This window comes from Chiloscyllium plagiosum, unplaced genomic scaffold (assembly GCF_037043375.1).
Source record: "Chiloscyllium plagiosum isolate Xiang-an unplaced genomic scaffold, Cpla_swu_hap1 HiC_scaffold_13, whole genome shotgun sequence".
NCBI classification, from domain to species: Eukaryota; Metazoa; Chordata; class Chondrichthyes; order Orectolobiformes; family Hemiscylliidae; genus Chiloscyllium; species Chiloscyllium plagiosum.
In genome coordinates, this window is record NW_028270151.1 from 44,039,059 (window position 1) to 44,061,295 (window position 22,237).

The 22,237-nt window shown below is 37.9% G+C and overlaps 1 protein-coding gene across 1 annotated transcript in view; it reads left to right on the top strand.

Moving 5' to 3' along the window:
* Nucleotides 1-22,237, top strand: part of LOC122556378 (putative cation-transporting ATPase 13A4) — a 103,079-nt gene that overhangs the window by 65,076 nt on the left and 15,766 nt on the right. The window contains exons 17-25 of the mRNA XM_087993959.1: nt 2,224-2,341; nt 4,748-4,872; nt 9,745-9,896; nt 10,432-10,542; nt 10,678-10,757; nt 11,770-11,812; nt 14,946-15,055; nt 18,514-18,610; nt 20,125-20,197. Of these exons, the coding sequence (XP_087850085.1) occupies nt 2,224-2,341; nt 4,748-4,872; nt 9,745-9,896; nt 10,432-10,542; nt 10,678-10,757; nt 11,770-11,812; nt 14,946-15,055; nt 18,514-18,610; nt 20,125-20,197 (909 nt within the window). The remainder of the gene's footprint in view (nt 1-2,223; nt 2,342-4,747; nt 4,873-9,744; nt 9,897-10,431; nt 10,543-10,677; nt 10,758-11,769; nt 11,813-14,945; nt 15,056-18,513; nt 18,611-20,124; nt 20,198-22,237) is intronic.

Consider the following 22,237-nt stretch of genomic DNA (forward strand, 5'->3'; position numbering starts at 1 on the left):
AACCGTTGAATTAAAGAATGAATATCATCTTCAGACACAGATTATCATCATTGCCAAAACCAACTATAAATTAAAATAGGATTTCATACATCTATACATTTGTGATCACTTGTTGAACAGTGGGGTACGATTATCAGCTCACTTCCCAATTAAGTCATGTCAAGGCTGTCCTGATTTGTTCAATGATCAGGGCAGAACAGTGTAACTGTGAGTGAGGCAGTTAAGAGCTCTCAGAGGGTAGGATAAGGGACCTCAGCATTTACAATTGTCTAAAAGGTTTGAGATTCTTTCAGATTGTTTGTCTGAGAGTGAGGGATACAGATGGATGACCTCATTGACCACTGCACCATGATACAGGAAGCTGTTTAAGTGGGAGTGGAGAAAAAGAGAATGCAGTGGTAGTAGGGGACAGCATAGTCAGTGAGATTGATTTTGATCTCTGCAGCAAAGAATGCAAGTCCAGTTGGCTATGTAGCCAGCGCTGCCAGGACTTACAACATCTGCTAAGGGAAAAAAACTTACAGTGGGATAGGGAAGATCCAGTTGTCATGGTTCATGTATGTACTAATGACATAGACAGGAAAAAGAGAGACATTCTGCATTGTTAGGGCAAGGAGCTAGGCACAAAATTAAGAAGCAGAATCTCTGGGTTATTATCTGGGTCATATGCAAATCAATGGGGGAAAATCGGATTAGAGTGATGAATGAATTGATTAGATTAGATTAGATTACTTACAATATGGATCAAAGTTTGGTGTGGAAGATGTGGTTCCAATTCATGGGGTACTGACACCATGCAACACAGTCATTGGCATTGACATGGCAGTGAGAAAGGGCTAAGCGTGGAATGGCAGTTGCCTCCCAGTGGTCTAAGGTGGAATCAGCAGTGACGGCAAGATCGCAACTCCTCCTATTGATTGGAGGCAGCAGCCGGAACAAGAATACAGCTCCTTCCAGTGATCGATGCAAGACTAGTAGGCTGGCTTGAGAATGTGTATAGGGTATAAGCAGGCAAGGAAAGAGTGAAGTTCTAAGTTTTGTGAAACAAGAGGTTCAGCTGAGCATGAATCAGATCAGATAACAACTTACAGTTAACAATGGGGTAATGGAGGCAAGGGTAATGTGTTAACAAGGTGGAAAAGCAGTCATTATGTAGAGCCATTTAATAATATTACAAGCATTTAGTATATGAGGTCAGTTTAACAAGGTGAAAGTATTCATTATGTGAAGCCAGTTATTCATTGTGTAACAGCAGATTGCTTAATCCTTACTAATGAAACTCGCTGATTGTGACAGTCACCCAATCAATATTACCTTATTTAATGTTCCTCCTTGTAAAATGACTACGTGGTTCATTGAGAAACTGCTGTTCCAGAGAAGACCGTGAACCCATGTCTCTGTGCACATTGGCGATTGTTCTCTCTCCCTCCAGGGCCCAGAATAAAGATGAAGGAGGTAAAAATACACTGTGTCTCTAAGCGTTTTTCTTTGACTGAGGAGGGAGTGGAACGACAGGCTAAGTGTTCTATATCTCTTTTCTGACATGGGACTTTAAGAAGAATTGGATTTTTTTTTTCTCCTTTGGGTTCTGCTTCTTTTATTTTTCCTGTATTTTTACAATTCAGGTTTTGTAACTAAGGTGGTGCTGGAGAATGCCAACTTTGTACACTTTCCACTGTACTCATGTATTCCTATACTTGAACACACGTGACAATAAAATATAATTCTAATTCCATCTGTTTCTCCCTCCACAGATGTTGCCACACCTGCTGAGTTTCTCCAGCATTTTCAGTGTTAGTTAATACTGTGACATGGTTAAATTAGGTCTTGTGCTACCAGCCATGCAAAATATGGAATACTAAAATAACACAGTTTTGTAAGGAACAGCCATTTCGAACATTGCATGCAATTGTAGTGTTGGCAGTCAGCAGTAACTTCACTTCAATCAATGCCACTCTCCTTTAAGAGGACCAGGCTGCCTTTAAGAGTCAATATCTAACTGGAACAAGTCTTAATCTTGAATCCTGTTGAGCATGAAACTAGCCAACAGTATGGGTCGCATTGGGCTGCACTCTAAAATCAGGCAGCTGTGTGGATGCTATCAGTTTCAATGAGACTGGGTGAGGTAGGGGTGCATCAGAATTTTTGTCAGTTATTGTTTTTGTTGGCAGAAAGAAGAGTAGATTGCAATAATGCTTACAGCATAATTTATATATTTTGCAGTTCCACGAACCTTTTCAACTGAACTGCAGCGTTACACAAAGCAAGGTTTTCGAGTTATTGGATTTGCATTTAAGTCTCTTTGGAATGGCAGAGATATCAATGTCGCCAATTTAACAAGGTAAGTCAGCGCACTCCCATTATTAAATGCTAGGATTTTCCTCCTTCAATTCATTAATCTTGGTAATTTATGTTTGAAAGAGAACACAAATGCAACCTCTCAAAAACAACTTAATAAATGTTGATACAACCGAAAGAACTGCAGATGCAGAAAATCAGAAATAAAACACAAATTGCTGGAAAAGCTCAGCAGGTCTGTCAGCATCTGAGGAGGGAAATCAGAGTTAAAGTTTTGGGTCGAGTGACCCTTCCTCAGTATAAATGTTAATACATCTGTTGCAATTTGCTCACACGTTTGGAAGACCAGACAACCAGTGCATAACAAGTAAAAGTCTCACACTTGTGTATACATTAAAAAAGATTCTAAATGACTCATCAGAAAAATCTTTTAATTTCTTTATAAAAGATGTGGTGTTCCAAGACATACGAAAGACAAAGTGTTTAATTATGTAGATGTGAATATCATGTGTTATTGGAAATTTATTTATTTCTGTTCATGAAATGTGGATATCAGTGGCTAGTCCAACATTTTGTACTCATCTCTAATTGTCCATATGGTAGTTAAGACTAAACCACATTATTGGTAGATGTGGAGTCACATGTAGGCCAGACCAGGTAAGGACAACACAGTTTTCCATCCCTAAAGGACATTAATGCACCTAGTGGGTTTTTAAGGCAATAAAGAGAAGTTGCATAGCTGCCATTAAACTAGCATTTTATTTAGAAATCTTTTGTTTCTTGAATTCATGTATCAGTAATGTCAATCTTATATAAGGAATAAAATTATTCTTTAAAAAATTACACCAGCAAAGTGCTGAGGCTTGTAGGTTGGTAAAATATAAGTTCTTGACTTTTCTGCCTGTATCCTGGGAGTTCAAATTTTGTTAGGACCATGAAATTTATGTTGGGATTTGTTCTTTTGATGGTGTTTAGAAACCATAGGGATCCCCCCAGGACATACCTACCCTGACACCCAGAGAAGTGTAAATGAGACAGGAGATGACCTCATGTTATGTATGTCTAGGGTATCCAGCATCAGACTGAGGAAGTCTCAGGGTAGCATCTTATAGGACCTGAATGACATGGGCCCTGGTAAGCAATGGGGCTAAAAGCCAACAAGATCAAACTCAGCATCAGGAACAACTTGCTGCAATTTTTAACCAAGTTCCAGGCATTGAGGTGAGATTCTAGGCAATGAGTTGCCTGTAGAGGGAGATTGTTACTTGTTACTTGTTAATGACCTTCATAAGAACAAATCTCACCTTATTAATATGCAACTTTCTATGTGACCATCTGCAGTGAACAAAACAGTGAATACTTGACATGGAATTCAGAGCAGGTACCTGGTAACTTCAGTTCATCACTTGTTCCAAAGGATGTCCATGTTGGGCAATTGTGAGCAATACCTTAGAGAACATTCTATAGGCATTCAGCACACATGTCTAAGATCCACAGACATTGGCATGTGTCATATGCCAACCTGTAAGAGCCCTCATGACATATCTTCAATCCACTTACAGAACACCTCTACACTTCACTGCTGCATCTTGGGGTACAGTGGCAACTATGACTGTAGTGCTTCAGAAAGGACACTGTGTGCTCAAGGACATGGACCCAGCTCATGCCTAATATCTTTTGCTTTGCAATATGCACTCTAAAAGGTTTCAAGATGATAATTTGTTGATGTGTCGATGATTTGGAGATGCCGGAGTTGGACTGGGGTGTGCAAAGTTAAAAATCACACGCAACACCAGGTTATAGTCCAACAGGTTTATTTAACTTTGTATGTGTCTAATAGACAATATTCTACATTAATATTTTGAATGACACGTTTTCATAACAGAATACAGGAATCTATTAAAAAACTGGCTGTCTTCACTGTGAAAGAATCAATACTTTTAATAGCAGCAGTAAAATTATTGCTTTCTCATTCGTGCTCCAAACCTGGGGCACCTGACAGTCTTGAACTAGAAGCCCAGTTAAATAACTCTTTCCAGTTTATGGACTGCTAGGATAGTGACTGCACATCCTACACTCTATCACCCATTGGAGGAGCAGCTCTCCATTGGGAAGCTCTATTGTTCAAAAGCATACTCAGTGCCTGTTAACTGGCTTATAGTGGACTATTCCAGGTCTATTCAAAGCAGGTGTAGGAGTCAGAAAACCATGTACCTCTGAGTTGGACTCCCACGCACTGCAACAGAATGTCAAATTCAACCAGGAGTTATTATATTGCATGAATGTGGGAACTGCATTTTTTGGATATATAATAGCTCAATCCACTCTTGGCTGAAGTATAAGGAAAACATTGACTCAAAGCACATATTTGAAAAGGTACCGATTAGAATGTGCATCAGATGCATACAAATTGACATAACTATTTTATTTTTATCTTAATTTCCCATAGGGAAGATGTGGAATCTGATCTCGTATTTCTTGGATTAATGATTCTAGAGAACAAACTGAAACCACAGACAATCCCTGTACTTTCTGAATTGTCCAAAGCCAGGATTCGAACAGTTATGATCACAGGTGCTTGAGAAATTTATTGTGCCTTACTCCATTTACTTTACATATACTTATAGAATGCCCAATGACTTAATTGAGACGTTCAACTAAAAGAAAGACTCAAATTCAATCCAAATGGACTGAGTCAACCTACAACAGTGGAACTTTGCAATAAAGAAAAAAATTGGCTGAAGCTCCCATTGGTACTTATTGTCTCGTGATTGGGGTGGATGTCTGCTAAAACCATAATTAGGCTTTATGGTCCCGTTGGCCATTGCCATTCATTGGCTCACATGAAGTACAATTTACGCTGAACTGAAAACTTGCCAATTACAATGTATTATATTTTTACTTATTAGAGAAAGTTGTTTTTTTTCTATTTTTAGTTGATGCAATTGGCATGGAAACATAGAGAACAGGAGCAGGAATAAGCCGTTCAACTCTTCAAGCTTGCACCACCATTCAATATGATTGTGGCTGATCATGCAGTTTCTGTATCCTGTTCCCTCTTTCTCTCCATCCCCTTAATCCCTTTAGCTGCAAGGGCCGCGTTAAGCTCCATCTTGCATATATCAAATGAACTGGCCTCATCAGCTTCCTGTTGTAGAGAATTTCACAAGTTCACAACTCTCTTGGTGAAGAAATTCTTCCTCATCTCAGTCTTAAATGGCTTACCCCTTATTCTTGTACATGCGACCCCTAGTTCTGGACTTGTCCAACAATGGGAATTTTCTTCCTGAATCTTGCCTGTCCAGGCCCATCAGGATTTTATGTTTCTATGAGATCCCCCCTCATTCTTCTACATTCCAGTGAGTACAAGCCAAATCAATCCAATCTTTCTTCATATGTTAGCCCTGCTATTCTGGGAATCAATCCGGTGAACCTTCGATGGATTCCCTCAATAGCAGGCATGTCCTTCCTCAGACTGGGAGACCAAAGCTGCACATAATACTCAAGTTGTGGCCTCATTAATGCCCTGTACAACTGCAGCAAGATATGAAGTAAAAGAACGGCAGATGCTAAAGATCTGAAATGAAATTGCTGGAGAAACACATCAGGTCTTTCAGCATCTGTGGAGCAAAAACAGAGATAATGTAACGAGTCCCGTGATCCTTTTTCTGGGAGAAATATTAACTCTGATTTCTCGCCACAGATGCCTGAGAAATCAGAAAGGGATGATCAACTTATTGGGTTTGTATTATAGACCCCCTAATAGTCAGCAGGAAATTGAGAAACAATTTTGTAAGGAGACCTCAATTATCTGCAAGAATAATAGGGTGGTTATGGTAGGGGATTTTAACTTTCCAAACGTAGGCTGGGACTGGCGTAGTGTTAAGGATTTAGATGGAGAGGAATTTGTTAAGTGTGTACAAAAACATTTTCTGAATCAGTATGTGAATGTACCTACTAGAGAAGGTGCAAAACTTGACCTACTGTTGGGAAATAAGGCAGGGCAGGTGACTGAGGTGTCAGTGGGGAGCACTTTGGGGTGCTATGGACTAAGCCAGACCACACAAACATCCTTAAGCAGGCAGCTCAGACCATAACTTTGCAATTTGTTTTGGTAAGTGAACAGTAAAGATTAACCTGGATTAAGTTAGCTAGGTTGACTACTAGGTTTTAAAACTGACCAAAAGATTATTCACAAAATTACACAATGAAATACAAAGAGCAGAATAAGGAACCCCCGCAGAATAAAGAACTCTGTCTATCCAACTAGACTTAAGTATGCTGTTCTGAACATACACAACAGTCCCAATAAGCAAACTCCCTTTAAAAGCAAGTATAAATGGAACACATGCTTACAGGTTGAAGTTGAAGGACAGAAAGCAGAGGGAGAGAGTTTCCAACACAGCTCACTGTTCAACTTCTCACCAGATCAGACTGAACTAAACTGTTCAGCTCAGCTCAGCTAGAGAGATGACAACTCTCCTTCCTTTATACAGGTCATTTCTAAAACAAGATCACTTTGGCCTGAGGTCTCATCTGTTTACATATAAACAAAAGGCCTCTCAAAATCCTTTTCATCTCTGTACCAAACCAGACTGATTGGAGCCCGGCCCAGTTTATTGCCCCTCTGAAAAAAATCAAGGACAGAGTATCACGGTGGCACAGTGGTTAGCACTGCACCTAACAGCACCAGGGTCCCAGGTTCAATTCCAGCCTCGGGCAACTGTCTGTGTGGAGTTTGCACATTCTCCCTATGTCTGCGTGGGTTTCCTCCGGGTGCTCCGGTTTCCTCCCACAATCCAAAGATGTGCAGGTCAGGTGAATTGGCTATGCTAAATTGCCCGTAGTGTTAGGTGAATTAATCAGAGGGAAAATGGGTCTGTGCGGGTTACTCTTCAGAGGATCGGTGTGGACTTGTTGGGCCGAAGGGCCTGTTTCCATGCTATAGGGAATCTAATCTAATCTAATCTAATCCTTGAGCCAAGGAACAGCTTTTAGAAAAATAGGGACTAGCATTGTGACAGGGGCCAGGGACTATAATTCTATTAGTTTTAAAATAGTGATGGAAAAGAATAACCAAGATCTAAAAGTTGAAGTTCTAAATTGGAGAAAGGCCAATTTTGATGGTCTTTGCTGATTGGGGACAGATGTTTGCAGGTAATCAAAAGCTGATTGGGGACAGATGTTTGCAGGTAAAGGGACAGCTGGAAATGGGAAGCCTTAAGAAATAAGGTAACGAGACACCATAGAAAATATATTCCTGTAAGGGCAGTAGGTGTAAGGATTGCTGGATGAATAGAGAAATCGAGGGTTTGGTTAAGAAAAAGAAGGAAGCATATGCCAGGTATAGACAGGATAGATCGAGTGAATCCTTAGAAGAGTATAAAGACAGTAGGAGTATACTTAAGAGGGAAATCAGGAGGGAAAGAAGGGGACATGAGATAGCTTTGGCAAATAGGGTTAATGAGGATCCAAAGGGTTTTTACAAATACATTAAGGACAAAGAGGTAACTAGGGAGAGGATAGGATCCCTCAAAGATCAGCAAGATGGCTTTTATGTGGAGCCGCAGGAGATGGGGGAGATACTAAACAAGCATTTTGCATCAGTGTTTTCTGTGGAGTAGAATATGGAAGATATAGAATGTAAGGAAGTAGATGGTGACTACAGAGGAGGAAGTGCTGGATGTCTTGAAACCCGTAAAAGTGGATAAATCCCCAGGATCTGATCAAGTGTACCCTAGAACTCTGTGGGAAGCTAGAGAAGTGATTGCTGTGCCCCTTGCTGAGATATTTGTATCATCGATAGTCACAGGTGAGGTGCCGGAAGACTGGAGGTTGGCTAACGTGGGTGCCACTATTTAAGAAAGGTGTTAAGGACAAGCCAGGGAACTATAGACCAGTGAGCTTGACGTCAGTGATGGGCACATTGTGAGAGGGATTCCTGAGGAACAGGATGTACATGTATTTGGAAAGGCAAGGACTGATTAGGGATAGTCAACATGGCTTTGTGCGTGAGAAATCATGTCTCATGACTTGATTGAGTTTTTGAAGAAGTAACAAAGATGTTGATGAGGGCAGAGTGGTAGATGTGATGAGTATGACTTCAGTAAGGCATTCAACAAGGTTCCCCTTGGGAGACTGGTTAGTTTGGTTAGATCTCATGAAATACAGGGAGAACTAGCCATTTGGATACAGAACCTGCTCAAATGTAGAAGACAGAGGATGATGGTGGAGGGTTGTTTTTCAGACTGGAGGCCTGTGACCAGTGAAGTGCTGCAAGGATCGGTGCTGAGTCCACTACTTTTTGTCATTTACATAAATGGTTTGGAAGTGAGCATAAGAGGTATAGTGAGTAAGTTTGCAAATGACACCAAAATTGGAAGTGCAGTGGACAGCGAAGAAGATTACCACAGGATTACAACGGGATCTTAATCAGATGGGCCAATGGGCTGAGGAGTGGCAGGTGGAATTTTAATTCAGATAAATGCGAGGTGCTGCATTTTGGAAAAGCAAATCATAGCAGGACTTATAAACTTAATGGTAAGTTCCTAGGGAGTATTGCTGAACAAAGAGACCTTGGAGTGCTGGTTCATAGCTCCTTGAAAGTAGAGTTGCAGGTAGATAGGATAGTGAAGAAGGCGTTTGGTATGCTTTCCTTTATTGGTCAGAGTATTGAGTACAGGTGTTGGGAGATCATGTTTCGGCTGTACTAGACATTGGTTAGGCCACTGTTGGAATATTGCGTGCAATTCTAGTCTCCTTCCTATCGGAAGGATGTGAAACTTGAAAGGGTTCAGAAAAGATTTACAAGGGTTTGAGGATTTGAGCTATAAGGAGAGGTTGAATTGGCTGGGGCAGTTTTCTCTGGAGCATTGGAAGCTGAGGGGTGACTTTATAGAGGTTTATAAAATCATGAGGGGCATGGAGAGGATAAATAAAGAAAGTCTTTTCCCTGGGGTTGGGGAGTCCAGAACTAGAGGGCATAGGTTTAGGGTGAGAGGGGAAAGATATAAAAAAGACCTAAGGGGCAACTTGTTCATGCAGAGGGTGATACGTGTATGGAATGAGCTGTCAGAGGAAGTGGTGGAGGCTGGTACAATTGCAGCATTTAAAAGACATCTGGAACGGTTAAGAGAGATATGGACCGGGTGCTGCCAAGTGGGACTAAGTTAGTTTGGGATATCTGGTCAGAGTTATATCGTGGACGAGTTAGATTGAAGGGTCTGTTTCCATGCTGTATGATGCCACATTTGCTGCATTTCTCCACCTTTTTTTTGTTTTATTACTTTCAGAAGGACTTGTTGGAAAACATCCACTGCAAGTGAATATATTGAAGAAGTTCTTAAAATGCATGTTTGCGTGGTAGTAGGATGTTTGCCAATTATTTTTCACAATTAGCAGTTAGACTGTCATGAATTGTTTTTAAATTGCAGTGACTTTCTATAGGTGATAACTTGCAGACAGCTGTGACCATAGCGAGAAATGCTGGAATGATTCCCTTAACTCACAAAATCATTTTAATTGAAGCCTCAAAAGTCAAGGAATCTGGTCCAGCGGTCATCACCTGGAAGATAATGGAAAATGGCAAGAACACTGATGTAAGCATTTAGTATTAGGTACCAGTTTTCACAATAATGTTGTATTTAATGAAGATCTTATTAGTTTTTAATGTGTTACAAATGATAATCATCTGAGGAGCTTCACAGATATTTTGGGGAAAAGTAAGCAATTTCCCAGCAGAAACAGATGCTTAAATTGTCACCTTGCAACTCAGTTATTCAAGTTATTATGTCTGTATGTTGGCAAGTACATTGTGATATTTATGAAATAATGTTTAAATATTGTAAACTTACAATAATTTTTCAGTACTATGTTTATATTTAGCAATTCTATGCTGTATAACATAAATCAATTCAAGATTGTAAAATTAAAGCTTTCAGACCATTGCTTCCATCTGAATCATTTGTTCAAATGTTACTCATAACCCCATGAGCGTTAATTTCATTACATTTGATACTATCTGAAAGCTTTAGTTTGTAACACACATTCAAATATATAACAGAAATATTATTTTTGCATCTATAACTTTGTTTAATATAGCAATAAACAAAATCCGGTATTTATATGTTCAAGGAAACTAACATTCCTATCAATGGGTTTGTAAAGAAGAAAGACTTCCATTTTGTTATGACTGGAAAATCTTATAACATTTTAGTGCAGCACTTCAACCATTTGTTACCTAAGGTAAGTTATCAGCCCTATGAACGCATGTAAAGTAATATTGTATCGACTTTTCTTAAATTATATTCCTGTACATGTATAATATTATCAAATAAGCACTCCTCATAGCAAACATTCTTTGGTGTATTTTCATTTCAGTTGCTTATAAGTGCTACAGTTTTTGCCAGAATGTCACCATCCCAGAAGGGAAGCCTCATAGAGGAGTTTCAAAAAATGGAGTAAGTTTTTTGAATGTATAGTTTTAAATAAACCACATGCATACTAAGTTAAATGAGAATTACCTTCAGTGAACACCATCAATCATAAATGTTAATTTACCATTATTTTAAATATTTGGCTTTCAATTAAATCAGTGTAAGCCCTGACCAACCCCAAATTTTGAGTTGTAATGCAAGAAAACAAAAGATTCTAATCTATGGGTAAATTAGTAAGTACTTTGTAATAGATGTTTTTGACTTTATTTTCTTATTACCTTTCAATTAAATTGATTGACCTAGCTTCTGGCAGCAGTCTGACCATAAATCAGAGCAAAAATAAATAATTTTATTTCAAAGCTTTTATGCAAATAGGTTTTCCATGACAAGTCAGAAAATTTGCATTATTTTGTTCCATGTTCTTCAGTTTTCTTTAATATAACTGTTTTTCCAAAAATAAATTTAAGAAAAATAATACAAACTATATCACAAGATGAATTCAGATCTAAAAGATCACACATCACATGTTCACTCATCCACATAAAGCAAACCTACCGTCCATCTTCACAGAATCAAGTTATTTCTTTCATTCCCTAATATTTCCTCCGTTACACTTCCCTGAAGTATGGAAGTGCCCTTGTTGCTAAGCTTTGTGTAAATTACAACACCAAGATCTCACATTTGACACCCAGTTACTTTGATAGTGATCTGAGTTCTAATTGATAATTCAGTGTAGAAGCAATAGCATTATTTTTCCGTTTTTAAGATTGTTGGGTAGCAGTTTATATTGGCCACCGACATTTAAATTGATGCATTACAGGAAAAATGCCAATTTCTGAACAATGCAAGAAATTAACTCGCAGCACTTTCAAAGGCATGCATTGAACTTTGTAAGAGGCTTCCTGTGTAATTTAATAGAAGTTTAGAAATGGTAATATGTACTCTTGAGGAACAATAGTGAGGAAAGGACCACTCTTGTGAGAGTCATAGAATTATAATTGGATATTTATTGGAAATAATTCTGTTTATTTTCCAGTTATTTTGTGGGAATGTGTGGAGATGGTGCAAATGACTGTGGGGTAAGTATGGCTAAAATTTTAATCAGTAGAATCCAGTTAAACCCTGTGAATAAAAGACAATTTTTTTTTATTTCTTTTGGTTTAGATCACATAAAATAGAATCTCTATAAAATGTGTTTTCAAATAAATAATGAGAGAGCAAACAAGAAGAAGAAAAGATTCACAACAGCTGTGCTAACACTAACCCTGAGCCTGTACATTATAATTAACAGGGCTTTTGCCCGAAACGTCGATTTTGCCTGTCCTCGGATGCTGCCTGAATTGCTGTGCTCTTCCAGCACCACTGATCCAGAATCTGGTTTCCAGCATCTGCAGTCATTGTTTTTACCTCATTATAATTAACATTTAACCTTAATATTTGCATTAGTACAACTGTGAAACTTCAGGTTTTTTTTAATCATAGCCTTACAATTTTTCAGATGAAAATGATTTGCATTGATATGAATAAAACTGAGTAGATAATCCTCTCACGCTAGTAATGCCATTCAAAATGTGGAAACAATTACCTTGGGTAAATGTAAGTGTTTATAATGAACATTTCCATTTTTGCCTATGGATGAAGATAATCTGCTAAGAAAGGAAGTGAAATCATTCACAGAACTCACATGTAATGTAAGACCTGATCATTTATAACAAACCAGACAAAGAAAGAGGTTTCCCTATTTTCACATATTTTCATCTCCCAGCTCCCAGGCCTATAATTTAATTGAAGCTGTAGTAGTTCACTCTCAAATCCTGTTAATCTCTTTCAGTAAGATAAAACTAGAACATTGAGGACTTCTGATTCAAAATAGCAATCTAGAGTGAGGAATTTAAAGAAGTCAAAGATGTAATCGAATGAAAATACACAGAAATTGAGGTTCATCTTCTGAACACCCTAAATGTCCATCTGGTGAGACGGTGAGCTATATCTGAATCTTATGAAATGATAGGTAGGTGTGCAGCTCAGGCCGACTTTACTGCCTGCCTTTTTTTTTGCTTATTTCAAGCCTCAATGAAAGGAGCTAGAAATGTCACCAGCTTAATTAACATTTAATTTAAATCAGTCTTGTGATGTGAGACAAAAATTACAATCCTGACCTAATGTGCAGCTATTTAAAATAGATCTGCGACCTTTCCATAGAGTCAATAGATGGCAAACTTAGGTATTTTCATTGTGAGGGCATTATATCAATTTAGAGCCTACGTTCGGCTCCCAGTCATGCTGTGCACTTTCCAGATGAAGGTCACTGAAGAGCACTCAAGAGTTGCAAATATTGACAAGAGTTCTTTCTACAGTTTGAGGTGCTTAGAGCAACTGTAGCACTTGACCTGGTAGTCAGAGGTGAAATATGCTTTTCCATCTGAACAACTTCTTGATGCAAAATTAATTATGTTTACTTACTAATCTTCAGAGAAACTACAGAGATTTGTTTTTGATGGTAAATTTCCATTCTTCTGTGAGAAAATGTGATAGAAAACTTGCTTTGTAGTAACAAAATTGTATTCAGCAATACTTGTGAATTGTAAATAAGTAGCATATTAGTTTGTAAACTCACACCATCACAGTGTGGCAGACTTATTTTTAAATCTTTGAGTTCCTAATCACAGCCATGGTATTCAGTTGTAGGGTTTTCTTAATTAACAAAGTCAGCAGATTAAGAATCTACTGAGACTTTATAACTGGCTTCTAATTTTCTTGACATTAGGATACAATGGTTTTGCAGATATCTATGCCATAGGTTTGTGTCTGGGGATATAATGCAATTCTAGGAATTATTAGGTCCTAGCTCTTGAAGATTTGAGGGGATTAAATGATCATCTACAACTTATTTTGCTCTTGTAAAGTCTCAAGTCTTGGTGTTTGTCTTGTTATTTCACCTTGATTTCATTAATGACAGAATAATAAGACTTGTTTTTTCTGTTTTCAGCTGTAACCTCTATCTTTTCCATTGTCTCATTTTGCAACTGCGAGTCCTGAATAAAATTTGTCCTTGAGAAAAATAACTAAGCAGTGATTAGTTCGCAACATTTTCTTCTCTCGCTGCAACCTCAGCAGTTACTTGGATCCAGCATGTTCCCTTTTTTGACCAAGCTGACAATTTATTACACAAAATCTTTTTCTCAGCTGATGTTTCTTGGTAGAGTATTGATCCCAAATGTATCCACCTGAAATATTATTTTGATTGCATTGGATATGCAAGGATTATTCTTCATTTCTTCATACGTTTAATCAATTATCTTCTTTTAACAAATATTTGCCTTTTTAATTCAGGAGCTCAAGGTAGATCTTTGCATCTCTGTCTTCCCAGAGGAGTGTCACTCTGGAGTTTTTAGTCCTCCCCAAAACATTCAAAGCCGTTCAGTAATGTGGACAAGCAAACATAGGAAAAGTGGAATGAGAATCATTACACAGCCATTATTAGTTTCTGGCACAAAATCTGCATTTTTCACCTTCCCTCCCAACTGCAGGGGAATTCATATCACAGTCAACAAAAGAGGAGAAAAACTATGACACGCAGAGAAAAGACAATATACCATGAAAAAAATAAATATCAGTACGGCTACCAATGATGAACCTTCAGCCTTTAGTGGATTTCCTATTAATACATCTCTGACATGTGTTGGGGCTGACTTAATTTACACGATTTTATGCTTAGATATTTATAATTAAAAATACATATCATCAAGGAAAGTTGAGAAATGAAAATATCATGTGGCTTGATTAAGAAATTCCACATAATTTTGTCTGTTTATTAGTAAAAAATGAAAGATAGGAGCACAAATCTGGGGTCATGAACCCATGGCCTTCATGAACCTACCTGTAACTGGCTCGACAACAGAATTCCCAGAGCATTGACCACTCCAGTTCCATCTGAAGTTCACCCGATGAGTTCAAATGAGGCTCAATATTGAAGTTCCATCAGATATCAAGCCAACAAGGACCAACACGCAAAGAAAGAATTTTATTGACTTTCTGCCCATTTTGATCATGAGTCCAAATTCTCAGGAATATGTTTGCTGCTTAGTACAGAAATGATCTCAGTGGAAGTAATGTCTCGTTTATAAAAGCATAATTTCAAAAAGGCTAACCTTGTTACTGTTAAAAACAAAGCGATTCAGATATGTAAGAGTGAAATATTTTTATTTTTAGGCTTTAAAGATTGCTCATGCAGGGATCTCATTATCTGAACAAGAAGCCTCAGTCGCTTCACCATTTACCTCAAAAATTCCAAATATTGACTGCGTTCCACAACTTATCAAGTAAGTCCAGCAACATCAAAATCTATATAAAAATGTGAGAAATCATCATTTGAACAGTAAGTTTATTGTATGATTTTTCTCAAAAAATCTTACTTGGGCAGAGTTAACATTTAAGAATCAAGTTCATAGAGAACCAACGTAATGGAAATTAATTAATACAAGTCAGAATATAAATGCTAAGATATTACAAGCAATAGCTTTGAGTCAAAATATTCAACAGGACAATTGAACATTAATATAACAGTACAGAATTGTCAAGCAAACATGGTTGGAATTTGGCTTTGCGTTTCAATGGCATTTCTCAATTACTGAATGAATCAAAGGCATGTTTTATTTGTAGTACTTTTATAATGAGTTGTTCTGCATTTCAAATCACAATCACCCCATCTGGATCATTAGAAGCATGAGTATGGATGCCATTTCAGTCATATAAATCAATCAATCAGTCATTGGGCAAGTGCTATTCCCACTTAAGATACAGCAGATTTAACTTACAAGTGTACTGGTTTTCATTATTATTACAAATTCAAATATTTTTATTGTCTTCCTTGTTAATACCAAGTAGCAAGAACTAATGAGTACTGATTCCAAGCAATAAGATAATTAATTGATTCTGCATCCTGCCCAGATTTTGTAAAAAATGAAATTCCCATTCGCTGTCCTTAAACATGGCTATAAAAGTCAGTGGGCATTGGCATATTGATTTATGGTAGTTACAGAATGAAAACTGAGGGACACTGGCTATAGGAACCTGAGATTGAGTGCAAATGGGGTGAGCAATCCTATGTATTCTTTAAAAATCAGATTGAAGAGTCCTTGCTGAGACATACAAATTTTGATTTAAATCTGATCACTAAAGGGGTGGTGGGGGGGGGGGGGGGGGTCAATAGGCTTTATGTTCAATGATGAGTGTGGGAGGGCATGCCAAAAGCAGGACCAGGCACACCAAATAATGAGGTGTCAACCTGGTGAAGCTACAAAATACAAATAGCATAAGCTACAAGTATTAGACAGAGCCAAGCGAATCCATACACAATGGATCAGATTGAAAATCTGCATCCATATGATGGTAGTGGACAATTAAAACACTCACTGGAGGAACAGGCTCCACAGATGTTTCCAAACTCAATAATGAAGGAGCCCAGCACATCAGTTCAAGAGAAAAGGCTGATTGAAGCATTTGCGACAATACTCAGCTAGCAGTATCAAGCGGCTGATCCATTTCAGCCTCCTTCAGTGGTCTTCCGCATCATGGATGTCAGTTCAACTAATTCGAATCACTTTATATGGTATCAGAAACAGTTGGAGGCACTGGATATTGTAAAGTCTATGCATGCAGATAACATTCTATCAATGATGTTCTGTGCTTCAGAATTTGCTGCACCCCTGTAGTTACAACACTGGCATCTACCCAACAACGTAGAAAATTGCCCAGGTACAATCTGTACACAAAATGCAGGACAAATCCAACCTGGCCAATTACCACCACATCAACCTACTCTCAACCATCAGTAGAGTGATATAAAATGTCAAAAATAGGGCTTTCAAGCAGCACCTGCTAAGCCATAATCTGCTCACTGATGCCCAGTTTGGGTTCCACCAGGACCATTCTGCTCTTGACTTCGTCACAGCTTTGACTCAAATGTGGATAAAAGAGCTGAATTTCAGAGATAAAGGGAAAGTGACAGCCCTTGACATCAAGACAGCATTCAACCATGTGTGGAATCAAGGATCTCTCAGAAAACTGGAGTTTGAAAGAAATCGGGGGAAAACTTTCCAGAGGTTGGAGTCTTATCTACATATAGGATGATGGTTGTGGTAGTTGGAGGTCATCCATCTCAGTTCCAGGATATCTCTGAAGAAGTTCCTCAGTGTAATGTCCTAGACTCAACCATTTCCAACAGCTTCACCAATGACCTCCCTCCCTCATAAGGTCAGAATTGGGATGTTCACAGACAATTGCACAATGTTCAGCACCATTCACAACTTCTCAGTTACGGAAGCAGTCTATGCTCAAATTCAACAAGATCTGGACACAATCAGGTTTGGCTGACAAGTGGCATGGAACAGCCCCATGCCATACAAATCCCAGGCAATGATCATTTCCAACAAATGAGAATCATCACTGAGTCCCACTATTAACACCCTAGGAGTTACCATTGATCAGAAACTGAACTGGACTAGCCATATAAATACAATGGTCACAATAGCAGGTCAAGGGCTAGGAAGCTTGGAGTGGTAACTTAACTCCTGACTCCACCATTTATGAGGGACAAGTCAGGAATGTGATACAATATTCCCATTTACCTGGATAGGTGCAGCTCCAACAAGACTCAAAAAGCTTAGAACCGTCCAGGACAAAGCAGCCTGCTTCACTGGCATCATAACCACAAACATTAAGTTCCTCTACCACTGATGCTCAGTAGCAACAAGACTCACCAAGACTCCTTCGATAGTATCTTCCAAATCTATGACCACTTTCAGCAAAAAGAACAAGGGTAGTAGATACATGGGAACACCATTACCTGCAAGCTGCTTACTATTCAGATTTGGAATTATTTTGTTGTTCCCTCCGTGTCACTGGGTCAAAATCCTGGAACTCCCTCTCTAATGGCTTTGGAGACATATCTGTACCAAATGGACTGTGGCTGCTCACCATCTTCTCAAAGGCAAGTATGGATGGGTAATAAATGCTGGTCCAACCAGCAACCTCCTCTTCCCAAGAATGTTTTTTATTATATGCATGCTGACATATGTGTACCCGTGTTGCCAAGGTGGATGAAATGGAACTGGCACAGTGCACATCCATATATTCTTTACGCAGTATACTGGATTTTGTCCTGCATGATGATCCTGCCTACGATCAAACAATAGCTGGGTATTTGTGTAGTGCAATCCTCTTCAGCACTTGTATAGGGCAGATTTAATATGTGGCATTTGCAAAGCAATGGATGTATAATCAATTGAACTGTATGCCATGCGGAATCCTGCAATTCTAGGCTTTATTCAAAGAGACATTTCTCGGCATACATTCCATGGATTTTAATTTGGTATATGAATAGTGCTTTAAGCACTATATGTTATAGGCATAATACATCCTTGATTTTTATTTAAATGGTGAGAAGCTCTCATTAATTCAGCTAAGTTTTCACCCAAGGTTATTCAACTTCAGTCAATTAAGAATGTAGAGTTTATGTAAAATTCAACATTGTTTAAGTACCATCTGATCCACAATATAGTGAAAGCTACATGACGTCCAGCTTACAACACAGTTGATAAGCATTTTATATTATTCACTAATGTTATACAGAGAAGAAACACACAAACTGATTATCCTTGATGAAGGGGACAAAGTCAAGCTGGATAGGTTTAGGAATGAAAATTGTTAGGCACGTACTTTATTTTTTATTCACAGCTTAGCAATAAATGTCTTTATAATGTTTTTTGTTCCCTAACAGGGAGGGAAGGGCTGCAGTGGTGTCTTCATTTTGCATATTTAAGTATATGGCTCTCTACAGCATGATCCAGTATATTGGGGTTTTGTGTCTGTACTGGGTATGAGTAATTTTTTCAAAACTATTTTTCTTGATAAAGAATCTAAAGATTTTCATATTTTAATTCAGTCAGTCAAATTATATAAATATGTATTATATTCATCTCATTCTGCGGATTCAAAAGACCTTGGTTAAAATTCAGAGCACTGGTTATAAGGTGTGCCAAATCCATTGAAATTTGAAAGACCAGAGTTAAGAAAAGACATTTATTTTTCTGAAACAACAGCAAAATACAGCTGAGAACCTGAAATGAAATGCTGGAAAGGCAGGCATGCACAACAAAACTGTGATAAAATTTCCGGTTGATCATCTTTAATCTGATTGTTCTAAATTCTGCTGTCAACCCAACTGTGAATTCAAACGTGTATTGATTTTCAAATAAAGGGTACACTTTAACCAAGGAAATTGAATCCACTTATTTAAAAGTGTTAATTACATCAATTTATAAATTTATGCTAAAATTTTAAAGTGTACTGTTTCTAATCAGGAATCTCTTTATTAAAATGCATGCATTTCACAAAGCAAATCTCAAATTTACAAAAAACACTTGTTTATTGTCTTCAATTTTATTTCTTTGAGCTTTTGGAAATGTTATGGTTGCATTGAATGTTTTCTGTTTGTGTAATCTTACCCAATTTCCCAGTCTTTATGTATTAGTCCAGAGATTACATTTGAACAGGTTATTCAATCAAAACAAAGTTCAATGCTGTCCTTATTTAATAAATTATATATATTTTCTAGTTCAGGTGATTAACAGTTCATATATTGGCTGACTTCTTCCTCTCAAACAAGAATACTCAGAGTGCGAGATTGGCCACGACAGTTAAAATCTTTTAACTCAGCATGTTGCATTAGATGTCATGATCAGTGTGTCAGTATGCCTTGAACGGACATGCTTATGACACCATCACTGTATCGTAGCATGGTGACCTGATAATGTTGAGCATGACAACCTACTAGAAGCATGCTCTTCTGTTGTAACAATATTAGCCAGACATTTATGTACCTGAGGAAAGTAATGTTTACACATAATGATTAGTTGCAATAAATGTCTGTTAGATTGTTCAATACCACATTATCCACGCCCAGTTTCTTACGTAATGGAAGAAAGCATCAGGTGAAAAATCACACCAATACCCCAAAAATTAAACTAAAGGATCCTCCACTCTACAAAGTGCCACAAATGATATTATTCCTCCTATTAGGCCCTCGGGGAGCTCAGATTGACACTTTGTATTTTTACAATTACAAATACTTTACAAAGCAGCATGTATAAGCTTTTAATCAAGTTGAATCATTAGTTTGTCAATTGAAATGAAGGCTGTGATCTGCATGTTTAATGAGGTATAGAAATACATTTGATATTACTTTTACTTATGTAATGTGCAGCCTATTTGTTTTCCCAACATGATATCAAAATCGCAACTTTAGAGCTTGTAGTCACTATTCTAAGATTTCCTATTAAATAGAAGTTAAACATATTCAATGTATTAATATATATTTCTTTCAATTTAGCAAGCAAATACATTTGGAAATTATCAATTTTTATTCGAGGATCTAGCTATTGCAACAGTAATTGGTATCACAAGTAAGTATTCCAACAGACGAAGCAGCAATTTACCTGCACTTCATTCAATCTAATCTACTATATTTGCTGCTCACAATGTGGTGTTCTCTAGATTAGGGAGATGAAACACAGTCTAGGTGATCGCTTTGCCACACATTTACCGAATCTTTTCAAACATTTTGCCACACACTTTGAACAAAAATGCTCCATAATGGTCTTTGTTAATAGCATCTTCAATGTATATTTTAGATCATAAAACATAGGAACAGAAGTAGGTCAATCAGCCTATCGAGTCTGGTCTGCCATTCAATGAGATCATGGCTGATTCTCAACTTTACTTTCCTGCCTTTTTCCCATATCCCTTGATTCCCTTTCTGATTAACTTGTCCCGAATCATTAATTGCACACAAAGTGAAAGTCCTACTCCATCTTATCAGCTTCTAAATTCTGTAGAAAATCTGTGTATAAATTAGAGAAACTGTTGGCACTTTCCTGCATACTCATAGACAGAGGAAAAAAAAACATTGAATTCAAATTATTAAGGAAAAGAACTTTCAAGTAGTTTTGTCAGAAAATATTATTGTCTGCTTTGGTATGCATGAATTTTGGTGATAATATAGCATATTGATGTAAAGATTTCGAAGGAATTTATTAAGTATCGAAAAAGTACTTTGTTTTAGTCAGTTTTTGGACCCAAAACATTCTGTTTGGTTGTGATGGCGGAATCGTAAGGACCTGAATTCTCCCAGTGACGATCAGTCCTACGAGAAAAATAATGGTGCAATTCATGAAAAAGTATTGTTGGCCCTGTCATCTCCATGGTTTGCTCCTTTTATTCCTGGGAACTCACTACTCTCCCTGGAGTGAAAGGGGGAAAGATGCATCTCTCAGACAACCGACATAGAAGATTGATGAGCACTTCATCTGCTCCATTGATATCCAAGGAGAAAGTGAGGTCTGCAGATGCTGGAGATCAGAGCTGAAAATGTGTTGCTGGAACAGCGCAGCAGCGCAGCAGGATCCTGAAGAAGGGCTTATGCCCGAAACGTCGATTCTCCTGTTCCCTGGATGCTGCCTGACCTGCTGCGCTGTTCCAGCAACACATTTTCAGCTCCATTGATATCCAACACTCACCTGGTTCCACATTCAAGAAAGCATATAAATGGATAAGCAGCCTACATAATTGAAATATTAATAAGCCTTTTTTATTGTGCAAATTGTATCATATGATTTTAACAGTGCGTACATTGTTAAATCAACTATAGTTTTAAATTACTAATTTAAAATTTCTAAATTTGCTGTACATTGTAAATTGTGACATGACATTATGTACTATATGTAGATCTATTACAGCATAATCTTAAACAATACATTTTTAAGACAACTCTATTCCTCCCATTAAATGGTGCTAACAGAATTGAGATCCAAATATGATGTATAAAGTATTTTAACAAATACTTACTGTGTTGAGAAGAAAAGCACCAGAGCCTCATCTTTCAGAGCAGAGTACACAGATGAATGAGTAGTGATAGAGAATGTAGCAGTTGTTAGTTCTTATTTTCCAACTCCTAGAAGAGAATGTGAAGTTGTAAAATCACAGTTAAATGATGTGTAATGCTGCACCAATGGGCTTAAATACCTTTTATACACATTAAGAATGATTTACATTTTATCACCAACTACAAGCCTTACCATGATGAGTGAGGAAGTCAATGGATGGAAATTTCCCCTGCATGGAGGTAGCAAAAGAAGTGATGAAAAGGTAAAAAGTTTGCCTTGGAAAGAAACTCACTCCCTCTCGCTAGCTTTCTAATTAAATGCTACGCAATAAGGTCTGTGATACGTTTCTCAACTCACCTGCAATTAAAGTCCATAGTGATCAATTAACGGCATTTTAGAGTCTCATCTCACCACCTCCTCCATCACCTTCCTCCCTGGCAGATTAAAGAGGTGGCGGCAAGTTTCCGACCTGGGAAACCAGTGTGTCCTGCTTGCTGAGTTGTGAGGGGCACCAAATGCGCCCAGAATGGGGCAATCAAAGGCACAAATGGTAGGCCAGGG